Source organism: Crocuta crocuta, unplaced genomic scaffold (genome assembly GCF_008692635.1).
Source record: "Crocuta crocuta isolate KB4526 unplaced genomic scaffold, BGI_CrCroc_1.0 scaffold36, whole genome shotgun sequence".
NCBI classification, from domain to species: domain Eukaryota; kingdom Metazoa; phylum Chordata; class Mammalia; order Carnivora; family Hyaenidae; genus Crocuta; species Crocuta crocuta.
In genome coordinates this window covers 12,376,058-12,393,488 of record NW_027532203.1, presented here as the reverse complement: position 1 = coordinate 12,393,488, position 17,431 = coordinate 12,376,058, and the positions used below count along the sequence as shown (strand labels likewise).

Below are 17,431 nucleotides of genomic sequence, written 5' to 3'. Positions count from 1 at the left end.
ATAATTACACAGAACTTCCAGAGTGCTGGACACCTAGTGAGGCTCTGGAGAAAACTGAACTGTAGTGGAGTAAGGCATTGTACAGTCTCTCGTGAAATAGTTCCAGGAAAGGGGTTGTGCAGACATAGAATGGGAGAGCATCTATGTGGCAGGTCTCTGAAATAGAGCTGAGAAAGAGTCACTAAAGGAAAATAGGAAAACATCAAAACCAAGCTTGGCCTATTTCATGATAGCTTTAAATACATGAATGTGTTCAGTAAACTAAGTTTAATTACCTGAACCATCTGGAGCGGGGTGTTTTGTTTTGTTTTTGTTTTTGTTTTCATTTTTATCCTTTTGAGAAGAATGTTGGAGGATTACATCGACCTGATGAATTGAATTCCTGGACATATTTTGTTTCCTCATGGAGAAAATGCCAATCTTCTCCATGTGCAAAAGTGGCATTTCATGCTATTTTGAGAAACTCCTAACTTGTCTTAAATCCCATGCTAAGCACTTGTTAAGAGCTTGGAGATTTTATTTAGAAAGAGTAGAGATTGAACCCTGGATAGGACTCATTTTTAAAATTAAGAGATGAATGAAAGAATATATCAGTCCATAAATGGCTGAAAACCAAAGAAAGGAAATTTATAGCTTCCATCCTACTGCCACTTTGGTTTTTCCTCAGCCTTCACTCAAAATCTCTTAATATTTACTTGGCATATTTTTACAATTTTGCCTCATCTATCTTTCTCATGTAGCACTCATCCCGGCCTCTTTGTTTGTATATGTTAACAGAGAAAATGTGAAAAAGAAAAATTTATCCTTCAAGATATTCCTGAGTTTTAATTTAACTTTTCTTGATTTCACTGAGGATCCTTCCTGATACCACCATCACTGAGGCTTTTCGAACAAATTAAGTGATGCAGATGAAAGCAAAATCAATTCCAATCTAAAACAGAAATAATGTCCCTTACAGAACTCTCAGAAAAATGAGAGTTTCATGTAATTAATAACGTGAAATAGGAAGCACATTCATGGATTGCTTCAATATCTCTTTATCTGTTGGTGCTGGAGACTGTAAATTGTCTTTGTGTTTTACTGAGGCTCTTGAATTGTATCCAATGGATTTGAAACATATTTATGTGCACTGTTGGTAATACTTCACTCAAGTGAATGTCCATACATTTTATTGTATGGTTTATCATGGAACATATATTTATTTAATAATGAGGTAGTTATCTGATTGATGCACATTCTAGTTGGTAACATTTTATTTTTATGATATAAAATAACAGAAGATAGAACCCAAGCTCTAGTTCTGATCCCCAGTTCTTGAATTAAGTTAGTGGTGCTTAATGAAACCTAATCCTTGAACGTCAGCTTCCTCAAATGAGAAATAGGGCTAAATACATTCTATCATCTTCTTCACGTCAGAATACTGAAATTCTCCATGGAATACTATCAAATTATAGAATCACATGGAAACATTTGGCATCAAATTAATATGAAATAAAAATAATTTTGCATTTCATTTTAGTTATTAATTTAAAATTGCTTACTATTTTGAAAAGACTCCCCTTGCACATTTTGAATTAATGAAATTATAATAGAATAGAAGGAAAAAAATGTGTTTTTGAAAGCTTAGGTTAACAGGGAGTAGGTGAGGGGTTTTGTGCCTTTTAGTAAAGTAATAACATTTTCCCAGCCTAGCTACAGAATAAGGATTATGGTAAGTTAGAATGCATCTGTAGATACTAAAGACAAAAGATTTGACATTGAGAATATCCTGGAAATCCATGACACATGGTTCTCACATTTTGAAGGCAGTTACCTGGGTAGATTATCAATAGCTTGTCTGAAAAAAATTAAATTTAAATATGTAAATAAAATTCAAGTTTTACTTGATAAAGTCACCAATTGACTAAACATACTATTTGAGTTGACAGGTATATGGCAACTTTTAAATATTAGTCCACATTCTTGACAAAAATAATAATTTTCAGTGCTGACAAATGTTTAACCTCTTAAATGAAATCTACTGTACTGTAGCATTGGTTACATTCACTGACTTTCAAGGTTTTAGCATTTTAATTATTTTTCCCTATTTCATAGAGGCAACCTCTTAGGTCTTCAGTGTATCTTAATTCCACCACAGAAAATGCAGGTTTATTTGAGTATCTAGGACACATGTTCCCTGGGTTTTGAATACAAGTTTTTTATTTTACTTTTCATAGCAGTTGGTAGGATGAAAATAATCAATATAGAGAATTAGGAAGTGGGAAACCTTTGGGAAAGATTTGGATAGAAGAAGAGGGCAGGTACTTATACACCCTAATATATTTTGCCTGGTTAACTTGAATCTTTCACACTCTTTCCAGGCCTTCTTCGTTTCTGAAGCCTTTTGTAACTCCCTCTTGGGGCAAAGTGTCCTTGCCTCAACCTTCCATCAGATCTCGGATACACACCTATCTGACCACAAGAATTAGTACAGAGCTATTTTTCTGCCTCTTGTGAGCGACTTGAACATAGGATGCCTAGCAGAGAAAGGAATTTAATAATTTATTACAGTGTGACAAAAGAACCTATGAACTGTTAGTATTATAGAACTTCAAAGGGCACAGTCTTGAATAAAATGTATACTAAACCAGTGTTGGCTTTTACCAGTTCACATCCGAAGCATACTGATTAAAAGTGATTCAGGAAACAAATTTCTATTATAGTAATAGGTTATGTGCAAAGTAAGAAACAGAGAGGCCAATAAAAAAAAGAGAATCTTGCAGTAAAAATACTTCCAAGTCAATAATGAAAAATTCTTATTATTTAATTCAAGCAATTACTATGTTCAGTATGTGATATGCATTATACAAAGTAACAGATCTGATTAATGTTAACTCTTGAGCTAAAAATCTGTCTGTAATTTCCCACTGACTTCCTGGTATTATTAAAAATGTTTCTGTTGGAGGGAAGGCCTCCTGTGATTTGGTTCCTTCATGTTTTCAGCTTTACCAACTTCCATGACCCATTGCCTGCTCATGATTCCAACAATGAAGAAATTCACAGTAGCTGTACCATTTTCCATTCATTTATTAAGCTCCCAGTGTCTCACCTATTTTGGCATTTCTATTACTTAGTACATTTCTTGGCACATACTCAGTATTCTGTAAATGTTCACTGAATAAATAAATGAATACATGTTGCAAAACAATGGATGCTGTTGGATAAGTGAAAGAAACAGAATTTGCTCCAGTCTCACTGGAGGAAACCAATTCACACACTGGGAGCATCTGGCCAGCTCAGTAAGACAGTCATCAATGCAAGGTGAGTGGTAAAGAAAGAGACAAGGGAAATGATTTAGGTATTCTAGGTGACACTCACCTAGCATGATCAGGAAGGCTTCCTGCAGAAGAGAGGATTGAAGAAAATATTTAAGAGTCAGTAGTTTGCAAGTAAATAGGATTGTGAAGGCATTCTGGGCAAAAGTACAATGAGGGAGAGAGAGACAGGAAGAGAGAGAGAGAAAGAGATTGAGAGAGAGAGAGAATAAAAAACACAAACACTTGATTATGCTGTGAAAACTTTGCCCGTGGTATGAGAAAGAGACAGCAGAGAGCCTTCCAAGTTTGCTTGCTTTGCCTTTATTCAATAATCCATGGGGTGGGAAGAGACCCTCGCATCCTATGGCTACTTTTGGAAGCTGGAAGACTACTGGTACCTGTGAGAAAAGGTGCATGTAGGGAGGGGTAAACATGTGACATATTCTATATTAATGCAAAAACTAGGTTTAAAATAAAAACAAACAAAACCAAATTCACTAAGGCGATGTTTCTCAAACTTGAGTCGCATCTGATTTCCCTGGAGAGCTATTAAAACACAGACTGTTGGGCCTCACCCTCTCCCGCTGACCTGCACCCTCTCACCCCCACCTGCAAGTTTCTGAAGGCCAGCGGAGCCTGAGAACATGCATCTCTAACAGGTTTCCAAGCGATGCTGATGCTGCTGGTCCAAGAGCCACACCTCAAGACCCACTGCATAGGTTCATCCGCATCCACATTTTGAAGGTTCCAATGATGAGATGGAGGATCTAGGGAACCACAGTGGGTAGCAGCCACTGTGTCAGAGAACGAGCAGATGGACAGAAGGCTGAGATGACAATGTTCCTGCAGGTTTTAAGACAAATCTCAGACAATTTAGTTATGAACAGATGTCATTTTTATTACAAACCTGCTGCCATCGGGCGGCTGGGCTACTACCACCTGCCAGGAAGGGAGTCCTCTCCAAGGTCAAAGATTTCTTTCTTGATAAGAGACATTATAGAAAACAAAAGTAGTTAGTAGATGGTCTTTCATAGAATATATACAAAAAGGAAATAAAGTAGGTTTAGTCTTTAGATTTTTTTTTTTAGTTTTTAAAAAATATTTATTTACTTATTTTTAGAGAGAGGGAGATCACAAGCAGGAGAGGGGCAGAGAAAGAAGGAGACAGAGAATCCCAAGCAGGCTCCATGCTATCAGTGCAGAGCCCACCTCTACCTCACCATCTGTGAGGTTAAGAGCTAAGCTGAAATCAAGAGTCAGATGCTTACCTGACTGAGCCACCCAGGCGCCCCTAGAGACTTTAGATTCTTGGCTAACAGCTAAGTGGATGAGCAGCTTCTCAGAAAAGGTCTTAATTTAACTAAAATCCATCAGAAAAATGTGTATGCATTTTATCAAGAATGATAATGTTTTCCCAGATGGAGGCTATAAATCACACCATACAAAAAGGCTCTACTTCCCTCAGGTTTGGAAATTTTTTTAAGGAAATACATTTGGGGATGCATGGTACTACGATTATAGGGGCTGGTGAATGAATGAATGAATGAATGAATGAGGCCTGTGTTGTAAGCAAGAAGAAACCAGAATTCGTAACTTATTTTTAGTTTGAAAATTATTTGGCACATTTCCCTCCCACACCTACTTAAATATTGAGTTATTATGAAAAGATTGAACGTCTTATCCTGATGTTGGGAACTGGTACTTCTCTGTTTTCAGTCTTGGAGGTAGTGGGATTAAAAAGTTGTTTAGCGTTTTGATTTGTTAGAAGGATAATAGGGTGAAATCTCCAAGTTTGGAAATGACATTAAATTGTTGTAAGAAGTTACCACGGGTAGATTACATAGCGAACTGCGTGTGATTTGCAGACGAGTTCCTGTGGGCAGGTGAAGTATAAGGAAATGAATTCAGGGAATGGATGGTAAGCAGAAAGTTATTATTTTAGATACAAGAAAATGATCTCAAGGGAATTTTACAGACCATTGTCAGAGTCTGTGTGGGACTGCTGCCAAAATCAGCAAAAGGCAGGTAGCTAGAGAGAAAATATTAGAATGGAAAATACTGCATCATTTCTCTCCTAAACTACTTGATAAATATTAAGTCTGGCATTCTTTGTCTCCTTATCAGCGTGCTTCAAAGCAGACAAAATTATATTAAAGAAAATTCAACAAGTCACACCACTAAACATGTATTAATTGATTAATGCAAAGGTTATGTTCAGCACTGGAAAATGAAGCCACTCTCAGTGGCCTTGTACAGGTTACAAAGAGTTTTCACTGAAGCGGTTTGTTAGAACCATTTAGCAACCATGAAAACTGCTGTCCTCATAAGCCATTTGCTGCAAGTGAGGAAGTGAGGGGAGTTACTTCTCTGGGGTTCTATCAAAGGTTATATTTTAACCGTCTGAATTCTGTCTTAGAAGAGGCATTATTATCAATCAAAGCTACACGTAGAGATTTTAAAAACAGGAACTGTAAAGCAGAGGCAGAAACTTTCTGAAAAGGGACAAACAGTAAATATTTGAGGCTTTGTGAGACATGCAGGACATAACGTTCTTTGTTGCAACTACTCAACACGCTGCAGTGTGAAAAGAAAGGAGTTCAGTAGGATTCCAATAAAACTTTATTTACAAAATCGGGCAGTGGGCAGATTTGGTCTGCAGGCCATACTTTATTAACCCCTACCAGAGAGAATGGTTAGCATGAGTATCACGCTACTTTACTTAGTCTGCAGGGAACATTTGAATCTCACTAGCCCCACTGAAAAATGAATTTATGCTCGCTAAATTCTTATTGAGAAAATAGATATTTGAAGCATACTTCTAAACTACTGTTCTTCTCTTTTCAAAGGATGGATCTTACTGTGTTTCCATCCAGATACTTAGTAACTCCAAGGCAAAAGTGCTTTTATTCTCCTTAGAATGTTCTCATTCAGCCTTTTGTCTTCAAATAGCACATTAAATTATACAGCTGAGCTATAGACTTTCTTCTAAACCCCAGTCCGGACTGGCACAAATTCTGGCATTTTATTTCCATTTGCCCTTTCAACACGACTCCTTCATTTATCTCCTAAACAGATGTTGCAGTCAAGTATCTTATGACTGGCTCCAAAGATTGGCATATGGCTCCATCTCACCCATTGTCACCTTGTGGCGAATTTGTAGCTGGTGAAGCTCAAGTCAGGCACTCTCTGGCAGGCAGCCAAGGCCTTGGGGATTCAGAACCACTGCTCCTATAATGTGGTGAAGCTCCAGGGGAGATGAGGAAAGGCAGCCAAGACATGCCTGCCAACTCCTGGGTTTCACAGGTTTCCTCCTGGGAGCACTCTTGTATCCATCTCTGCTTCTAACTTGAATTGACTGAGAAAAGAGAGGAAGGAGCATTGAACAAAGGCACTCACATTTGCTTTCCAATTTTTGTTCCATAGGAAACGGGCCACCCACAGTGTTGGCAAAAGGAAGGGCAGCCAGAAGGACCTCAGGCCCCCTGATCTTTGGATACATCATGAAGAAATGGAGATGAAAAATATTGAGAAGCCATCGGGTACTGACCCTACAGGAAGGGACTCTCCCATCCAAAGTTGCCAAGACCTCACACCAGTCAGCCACAGCCAGTCAGAAACCCAGCTTGGCAGCAAAAGCACCTCTCATTCAGGTAACTCTCCTCTCCGGCATCAGGACAACCCCCCGCCATTCTGAAACCCACAAGGGAGTTCTCTACTTCCTCTTTGATGGAGACATCCTTCCCCTCAATCTGTGGGTCACTTACCAATTTTTAAAATAATCTGATGTAAATTTGGTTGATTAACTAGTTTCTTTTCAATCATCCTACTACCTACCTTTTATAACCACAACGTTACTTAAAACTTCTAAGAGGTTAACAGGTGGTACACTTGGGAAATACTGAAATGTGAAGTAAAACCCCAAAAAACTTACTGCTTTTGTTAAGTCTTGAATGAAAGTTTTTTCAAAATGTGAAGATATTTGTACATTTCTAAAAATTTTTTTAATGGTTATTTATTTTTGAGAGAGAGAGAGTGCAAGTAGGGGAGGGGCAGAGACAGAGAGACACAAGAATCCAAAGCAGGCTCCAGGCTCAGAGCTGTCAGCACGGAGCCCAATGTGGGGCTCAAACCCACTAACCAGGAGATCATGACCTGAGCCGAAGCCAGACGCTTAACTGACTGAGCCACCCAGGCACCCCTACTTGTACATTTTTTAAATTCCTTCAATTATCCTGTCTATGAATAATTGAAAGTTGATTTTAAATTTGTTCTCACTAGCACCTGGGTGGCTCAGTCAGTTAAATTTCTAATCATGGCATCCGATTTTGGATCAAGTCATGATCTCATGGCTCATGGGTTTGAGCTCCCTGTCAGGGTCTGTGCTGACAGCTCAGAGCCTGGAGCCTGCTTCAGATTTTGTGTCTTCATTTCTCTCTGTGCCTCTCGCCTCCTTTCCCCCCCATGCCCCCCACATCTCATGCTCTGTCTCTTTCTGTCTTTCAAAAATTAATAAAACATTTAAAAAAATTAAATTTGCTCTCAAGTCATTGCTTTAAAAAAAATCACATTAGGGCCACGTAACATGTGAAAACATTGACTCTCCTGTTATTTCGGCCTTGATTACTGTGAAATTCAACTTTCATCCCCATGTAGTCACATTATATGATCACTAGCCTAGGTTGATGGAGTCTATCTGCAGCCAATGTTGATATACAACATGATCAGAAGAAAAAAAGCCTACTGTTTAATAAATAGGTACAGAACAATTCATGTCTAGGAATAACTAAGAACGTGGCTGTAAGATATTTCACTTTCTGTTGGTCACCATATTTTCGAACTGCTTATGGGAAGCAGAATAATCAATCAAGTACTCTCATCCAAAAAAAAACCAAAAACATAAACAGAAACAAACCTCTTGGTCTACTTGTGTTTACAAAATGAGTGGCTGTTGTTTTAAAACTAAATTAAAATATTTTAGGTATTTGAACATGTAACTGGTTTACTAGACTTTTTCAGCTTAGAATTGTTTAAACAAGGAAATCACTTACTGATTTTTAACCGCAAGTTGTTGAGTATAATTTTTCTAGCTCTTAAAGAACAGTTCAAGCAGATTCCCTAACTTTTCCATCATTTTCAGTTGGTTAAACTGCATTCTAGTTTGTTCAAACTTGCAATCTGAAATATAAATTAAAAGTTCTCTTTTCCTTATGGCCAGCTAGACTTTTGGCTCTGAAGACTAGGGCTGTAATTTGTTCTTTAAAGCCTCCAGCACCTTGGAGGAGAAGTGGGGATAAGGCAGAAGGAGGAAGCACAGTCTGGTTCAGAAACACCTTTACTTATTCCTCCTACCTATTTGTTCTTCGTGGCTGTGTAGGAGGATGGGGAAGGGAGACAAGGAGAGAGGCAAGGAGGGAGGGCAGAAAGGACAGTTTGAAGTGCTGTGCTGCTTTTTGAGCACGTGGACTGTCCTCATGTGACATCCAAATTCTGCGTCTCTTGTGAAACACAAGTATGAATTCTTTATGAGACCCTGTGGAATTCTTCCACTGGCTAATTACAGGCTGTGAGATATCAAGTCAGGGCTTCACCCACTCCTACCAGGAATCACTCGGTCAACCTTACTGTTGTCTGGCAGGTCAGGGGCACTTGGGTGAATTCCAGCAAGAAGATTCAAGCTTGAGCAACTTTCCAAGTACCTATTTGACCCAAAAGAAGCACCTACTTCTTTGCCAGGTGCTGGAGTCCTGCTCTGGCCGGGTCCAGGGGTCCCTGAAGGGTGGACGGTGTCAGCGAGGGAGGGATGAGAGAGCCCCGAGAAGCTTTCTGGTCACCAGGCAGGCATCTCTGCTCTGACTAGGGCTCAATTTTAATTTATAACTAAGTGTTTGGGGGATGGCACCGAAGTGGCATTTGCCTTAGACAATGATTTCTGATGACAAATTTCTTTGATATGTAAGAATTTCCCAGAACATAGATTTGTAGAAGACACATGCATAACCTTTATCAATAGTGATTGAGGTAGGGGATTTAGATGCTTATCCTATGGGGAAGGAAGGTATCTTTAGCATACAAGACAATGTTTTTTAGCGTAAAAAGGGTGAAGTTAGTTCTATGCCAGCAGGGGTCAATAGCTTGTTTGTTTAAGGGGAAGTATTAAGAAAAACAGGTCTTTCAGGAAACACAAATGTTTGCTCCCATAATCACAAAAGAAGTTCCTACAATAGGTTCCTTCACAGGGTGCAAACAGCATATTCAAGGCCAGAATAAGTCATTCCGAATACTGATCAACAAAGATGCCTTGGGGGTTGGTGCTCCAGGCAGAAACAATTGAGGGTGGTGGTGGATATCCATAGCCATCTGATCAGTAAGAGTCTGTGCAACTCACCTTAACCTCATAGGGAGTCTTTCTCAACCTATGAGCTCAGAATCGGCTCCCAACATTCAGGCCAAATGAAAAAGCTCATATTCCACTACTGGCACTCTTTCAGTCTTGCTCTCTCCAATAACCTCTTCTGTTTAAATAGACACAGGGTAGACCAGCAAGCCAGCTACCTGAACAGACTACTATCTGGAGAGTGAATGAAAGGTAGATCTCTTTTGCAGGAACCTTCACACTTTACACGTGTTTATTCTGGCAGCTTTGGCTCCTAGAGGGGCATCAGGAGGAGAGCACTGTCTCCCACTGGGAGGGACAGAATTGCTTCTCAGCCCACAAAAGATTTTGCCAGTTATTTCTAGGACTCCTCCTTCTTTATATTTCCCTTTATCTTTTAATGACATTTGGGGTGGGGACAGCCAGACTACTTTTGATCATTTAATAAGTCCTGGGAGAAGCTTAACTCCAACTGATAGCTGGTTTTTTTTATTTTTTTATTTTTATTTTTTTATTTTTTTAGAATGAGAGGGTGTTTGTGCCTATTTGTTTTCAATTTGAGGACCTACTTGACAACTCTATAGTAAAAGGAAAGTAGCACTCAAAGTCCTGCTGGTTATCTTTTCCATTATGGGAAGCATTCTCTGTACTCTCCTTGTTAAAAGAACAAAACTCCATGTCAATAAATAATTTACTTTTAACTGCTCTGGTCTACTAGGAAACTTCTAAATCACTTTTCCTTGGGGTAGATTTTCTGAATGTTTTTAGGTCAAGCTTAGGAGCCTTATTCCCCTCTTCTCTCTTTTGTGTTGTTTTCCCAAATGTTCAACTTTGAGTCATAGCTTTGCTGGAAAATATTATTTATTTTTGTGCTTGTAGGAAATCGAAAGTTTGTTTATTCTCTCCTCTTTAGTTGTTTCAAAAGAGTACATTTTGCATAGCTTTATTGTCTTATGTGGTTCTATGTAGATTTTTGGAGGATGTATGGACAGATACATTTTATTAACTACTATTTTAATCAAAAAATATGTGTGTGTAATTTAAAAAAAAGAAAATAGTATGGAAAGTTGTGAAAATAACTTTAATAATAGCCAGAGGAAATAAAAAGGAGGTTTACCTTTTCCTCATCCCCAAATTCCTTATCCCTTTCATGAAAGGAAGGCAATGTTAAGAATTTTGTGTTTAATCTTTCTATACAGATATACACATACACACACATATATAATATATATAATATATAATACACAGGTCTATTGACATTTATATATTTATACACACAAATGTGTATATATAATATGGTTTGTGTGTGTATTACACAAATGATATACACACTATTCAAAAATTCAGTTTTATTGTTCTCAACATGTATTTTTAAAAATGTTTATTTATTTTTGAGCAAGAGAAAGAGACAGAGAGTGAGCAGGGGAGGGGCAGAGAGAAAGGGAGACAAAGAATCCAAAGCAGGCCCCAGGCTCTGGGCTGATAGCACAAAGCCCCTTGAGGGGCTGGAACCCACAAACTGTGAGATCATGACCTGAGCCAAAGCTGGACACTTAACCAACTGAGCCACCCAGGCACCCCTCTTTGTTAACATATTAAATTTACACATACCATTCTTATCATTTTTAATGAATCTTTGCCATAATATTTTATGGAATTATAATGAATTTATGTAAATATACCTAGCCTTACTTTTTAAAAATGTAGTTTATTTTCTGAGTTTTTATAATAATTTGTAATGTCTTTGGGCCCTAAGTACTAGTTGCATAAAATGTGGTAAATTCATAGTTTATGTGGGACTTTAAAAAGTGATAAAAATGGGGCACCTGATTGGCTCAGTCAGTAGAGCATGTGACTCTTGGTCTCCGGGTCAGGAACTCAAGCCCCACATTAGGTATACACTGTACTTAAAATAAAATAAAGTAAAATTAAATTAAACAAAATGGATGGTGCTCGTGAACTTAGAAACATAAGTATTTTTAAATAAATAAATAAACACTGACTTGACAGAGGAAAACATTCATATTGCTAAGAAGTTTACAAAATAGTATGTATGGTATAATGTAACTTTAGTAAAAGATATATATATGTGTATATATATAAATATAAGTATATATAAANAAAGAGCAAAATATAGATAGTGGTTCTTTCTGAGTAACAAGGTTATGGTACATTTTATTAATGTTTGTGCAATGGGACTCTATTGATTAGGTAACAAAAAAGTAGATATTATTATTTAAAACATCAATAAAATAAAAAAGATATTGACGTGCCTAGCTAGAAATTATGTGAAGTGTTGCATCATTGAAGAAGGTGTGTCTCTCAGTATTGTTATTATTGTAGGTCAAGACACTGAAGAAGCAGGGAGTTCCATGTCCACTCTGGAAAGGTCACTGGCTGCACGCCGAGCCCCTCGGACCAAGCTTATGATTCCTATGGATGCCCAGTCCAACAATCCTGGTGGGTAAAGATTGGTACCACAATGAAGAAATGAAGTGTTTTCTGGTTTCATCTTTTCTATATCAAGTCATCAAAAATATTTAGAGTTTTCCCTGAATTTTCTGGGCGTCTGGACAAAAGGAAGAATGACTAAAACCCTTTGTTTATAATTTGAAGTCAAACTTACACTGTTATTGTGGTATCTCTTGTATATAATCCAATGGTCTGTTGCAAAGCAGATGGCTACAGAGTTAAAGAATTATTTAAAAAATATGAGTTGATATAAAAAGAAAGGAAATTTTTGTCACTATTATTGATCTTATTCTAATGATCACATTCATATTTTTTTAACTTTTTCAATTGGTTCAATTTCAAGTCTTAAATAACCCAGCAGCCTTGAAGCAAGGGTTAACAGATATCCAGTAACTACCATCTTCTTTTTGAAGTTTTCTCTCATATTTTCACCTTTACTGAAGATATTAGCACACCTGGGGATCACTGCCCTTCTAATTACCTCTATGATTCATCTTGGTAATTATAATATCCATGCAGGCAATTCATCCAATGACAGTAGACTGTGGGTCTCTTTATGGTGCCTGCAATGATACTGGCTCCTTCCCACCTCGATTCATCAATTCCATGTCACACGCTAAACCAATCATTGTAACCCTTACAATCTCCAGTTTCTATCCTCGCTTTTTCTATTACTTTGTTATTTTCCTTCTCACTTATTTTATTTCCCCCTTGCCAACAATTCTTCAATCCCATTAAGACCTCCAATGCATTAACTCTGCTACCTTTCCACTGTCCCTCATCTGCTTCATGCCCTAAGATTTCCCTCCAAACTCAACTGAGAAGTCATTTCCATTTATCACTCTCAGTCCCTTGCAAACACCCTCAACTCCATTGATCCTCCTTCCCCATCATACTCACCAGAAAAAAAAACGCAACCCTGCTTAAATTAGCTGTACTACCAGTTCTCACCATGTACACTAACAGCCGATTTATCTGGAGAAAACACATGACTTCTTGCTGGGCATTATCAGTCATGTATTTGGAAATGCCACTCATTTCTCCATTCATTCATTATTTCAGTTTATAAAATGAATGTCTTGTATCTATTCTTCTCAGACTCCCCAAACCTCTCTTCTTTCTCCATGCTCAGCCAATCCTCTAGCTTCTTACATTACCAAGAAGAGAGAAGCATTGAGAAATGGTATCCTTATCCTTCCATCAAATCTAGTTAATGTGTTTGTGCTCCTTTCACATAACAGCTCTGTCCCCTGTTGCCGTCCCTTCTCACTTACTTGGGGACTCTTGTAAGTATCCCTTCCTTTTCCTGAATCATCCATTTTATCTCTTCATAGATAATTCCAGCTGACATACAAACATTCTGTCATAACTTCTGTTTTAAAATAACATCATTGGAAACTACTTTCCCTCCAAATAAAGCCTATTTCTCTCTCTTCCTGAAAAACTCCTTTCAAAGTTGTCTATACCTGCTTTATCCTGTTTGTAAATTTCCTTCTTAATTTCAATGAAACATTTTCTGTCCACTGAAATCATAGTTTCAAGGTTATCAATTATCTCCACATTGTCAAAATAGATGGTCAACTCTCAGATGCTCAACAAAATCTGACATAGCTTCTCACTTACTTATTTATTTACTGAAACACTGTCTTCACTTGCCTTATGGTATACTAAATGTTCCTGGTTTTCTTTCTTTTCCATTGCTGCTCCTTCTGAGTATCTTTTATTTATTCCTCCTCTTATTCCCAATCTCAAAGTCAGAGAGTGCCTGAGGGATCAGTCTTCAGCCTTTCTCTTCTACCTACCTAGATCTTTCTATGATGTCACTTAATTCTGAGGGCCTTAATGCCATCTAAATCTTAATAAATTCCAAATTTTACCTCTAGCTTAATCTCTTATCATAATCCATATCAAGTTTCATATCAACCATTGACTCAATATTTCCATATGGCCATCTAATAGGCAAGTCAGTTGTGCTCAGAATGGAAATCATGCTTTTCATAATTCCCTTTCCCCACCTCCAAACTTGATCCTTCTACTGCTTTCCCTATTTCAGTAAATGGTACCACAGTTCATCCATTTACTCTTTTTTTTTATTTTTTTAATGTTTTGTTTATTTCTGAGAGAGAGAGAGAGACAGTGTGAGCAGGTGAGGTTCAGAGAGAGAGGGGGAGACACAGAATCTGAAACAGGCTCCAGGCTCTGAGCTAGCTGCCAGCACAGAGCCTGACACGGGGCTCGAACCCACGAACTGCAAGATCATGACCTGAGCTGAAGTCGGATGCTTAACTGACTGAGCCACCCAGGCGTCCCTCATCCATTTACCCTTGTTGAACACTTTACTTTCATTCTCTTTTATCCAAATTTCATCACACCCCAAATTCAGTCTTTCATCAGTCCTACAGTTTTCTTTATAATACCTGTCCCAAATCTGACCACTGCTTCCTAGCTCTACTGCTCTGTCCTAACCCATGCCACCACCATCTGTTAGAGATTCTTGATCATAGCTCTAACCTCTACTCGACTAAACTAGTCTCTTTTCTTTAGCTCTTGCCCCTATAGCAAGTTGTCTATAGAGCAGCCTTTCAAGTGTGTGAATTAGATCATGTTACTCCTCTTGACTTCCCAACACATTAGAATGTAATCCATGATTTTACCATGTCTTACTAGGCCCCATGTGATAAAGCCTCCAGACTCATTCCTCACTCCATTTCTTGCTACTACTCTAATCCATTTCAGCCTCATACCTCTTCTCTCTGTTCTTTGGATAGTAACACGCATTCAAATGCAAGGAATTTTCACTTGCTGTTCTCTTTCTCTGGAATCTCTTTTCATAGATATTTACATGCCTTTTCCTTAATTTCATTCAATACTGTGTTCAACAGCTCCCACTACAGGTGTTCCCTGACCAGTGTCACATATAGCATCTGTGGTCACTCTCTGCTCCATTTTTTCTGCTTTGCTTTGCTTTATTAATGTGTATGACTATCTTGCTTGCATTTTTGTGTTTGTTTATTTTGTTTCCTGTTCTTTAATGTAATATCTATGAGGATAGAAATTTTGTCTCTGTGATCACTTCATATCCTCAATACCCAGAAAAGAGCCTGGTGCAACTGCTAGACTTCAATCAAGATAATTTAGGTGAATGAATTAATGGTGGCTTGTCTCTACTTTACTGTATGTCATGTTTCCTCCATGCCCTAATTCAGTTCTCAGTGTTACTCTAATAAGTACAAAAACTTTTATGGAATTTATAATGATTCCTAGCTGTTCAATTCATAGGATAGATATAATTATTATGCCTGTTTCACTAATAAGGGAACTGAGGCTTGGAGAGTTTAAGTACCTTGCTTTTGGTTACACAGCAACTAAGTGGCATAACCAAAATTTGGACTTACAAGATTTGGCTTCGGAGTTCCGGCTCCTCCTTATCACTAAGCTCCCTGTAGCAGTGCTCTGTGAATCCATCATCCTTCTTCTTTCATTTCTTTCACTACATAGAGAAGCACCATACACTGAGCCATTTCTCTTTGCCCCTCCAGCTACTTTCCTCTCAACAAAATTCTAGTGGTACCAATTTTCTGTAGTTTCTTCTTAAAAAGTTGCTGTGCTTCATGTGTCAACTATACTAAAAACAAATCCTTTATGGACCTTTCTGTTCCATGTATAACATTCTTACCCAATAAGATCTCGTATCTTGTTGATTTTCCTCCCACAGTATCTTTTGACTCCCTTCTACCTTCCCATTCCCGAGAGTCATATGGTAATTCTCTTCCTTATGACCTTACACCTGAACTGTTGAAACAATAATGAGACTTCCCCCTTTCTAGCATCTTCCAGACTCATATGTATCCTACTTTCTAGGTGTGTTCTTAAAACAACTTAAATATGGCATTCCATTCTATAAATTTCTCCAAAGGCTCCCCATTGTCTGCCAAGAAAAAAACAACTACAAACTGCTGAGCATCTCACATTTGAGTCTACATTTCTAGTATCTTGTTTCTATGCCTACATTGATATATGATAAGTAGGTAGATATATGATGATAGATAGATAGATATAGAGATATAAAGATAGATATAAAGACATAGATATATAGAGATATATCCTAGACTCCGATAAGGCTAGACTAAAGTGCCTTTCCATAAATATACATTGTTCTTTCTTTGTTTTTCCCCCCTCTAAACATTTCTTTCCTTTTGGAATGGCTCAGTGGCTATCTCTACCTAACAAAGTTACATGCATCTTTCAAAGACCAGAGCAGATAGTGATGCTCTCATAAATTCTTTCTTTTTTGAATGCTATATCCAGAAATGATGGCTTCCTCTCTCATGTTTAAATAGCATTTTGTTCTACTATACAAAATGCTGTATCCAGAATGCTGTATCCAGAAATGATGGCTTCCTCTCTCATGTTTGAAAAGCATTTTGTTCTATTATATTTGTAGCATTAATTATGTGCTGCCTCATATGTTTAGGTATTCAAGTCCAAATCTGTCGTCTTCTAACAGGTTGTGAATTACTTCATGATAGGGAGGGAATGTATCTAATTCATCTTTGCATTCATACATTGTATAGCTCAATACTGGCACAAAATTAGTGCTTGCTAAACATCTGTCATCTGAATGAATGAATAAGTAAATGCATTATAAGAGTGCCTTGTGTTTGTAATACACCAGTGTTTGAGGACCTTTTAAAAAATCGGTTATAGTTAGAATATCTTCTAATAAGATTTTATGATATATTAAGGGCAGTTAAAATCGTTTTTACTAAATAGGAAAGGGTATAATGAGCTTAGAAAGAATGAAAAATGAAATGAAACCTAACAAATACTGAGAATTTTTGAATATTATTCACTTGCTAAATACCTTGCTGATTACTATTTCAGTGAATCATCATAACATTGTCATGTGGTGAGATTATCCTGATTTTACAGATAGAAAATCGAGACTCAGACAGCTGACTGACTTACCTCAGGACACACCTGGACAACCTCTCAACTTCTGGGATACTGCTTCTCCAAGGACTAAGATGCTTTGCATGACTTATATTATTTATATACTTTTAAGAAAGATTTTTGACAGTAGCATGTCCAATTTACAAACATGGAAACTAGGATTCTGAGAGTAGGAACCCAAAACCTGTGCTTAATCTGTCCACCACATTGTGCTGCCTCATGTTGTCACCTGGAGCTCTGACTTGCTCTATGCCTAAAACAAGAAACCTTTCCTTATTCCTAGTGTCCTACTCTATGTGAATGGGGGCTGTAAAATGACCAGCAACTAATTTTGTTG

General features: G+C 37.7%; 1 protein-coding gene across 1 annotated transcript in view; it reads left to right on the top strand.

Moving 5' to 3' along the window:
* Positions 1–17,431, top strand: part of DCC (DCC netrin 1 receptor) — a 750,532-nt gene that overhangs the window by 678,246 nt on the left and 54,855 nt on the right. The window contains exons 24-25 of the mRNA XM_077777558.1: positions 6,720–6,946; positions 12,013–12,129. Coding sequence (XP_077633684.1) covers positions 6,720–6,946; positions 12,013–12,129 — 344 coding nt within the window. The remainder of the gene's footprint in view (positions 1–6,719; positions 6,947–12,012; positions 12,130–17,431) is intronic.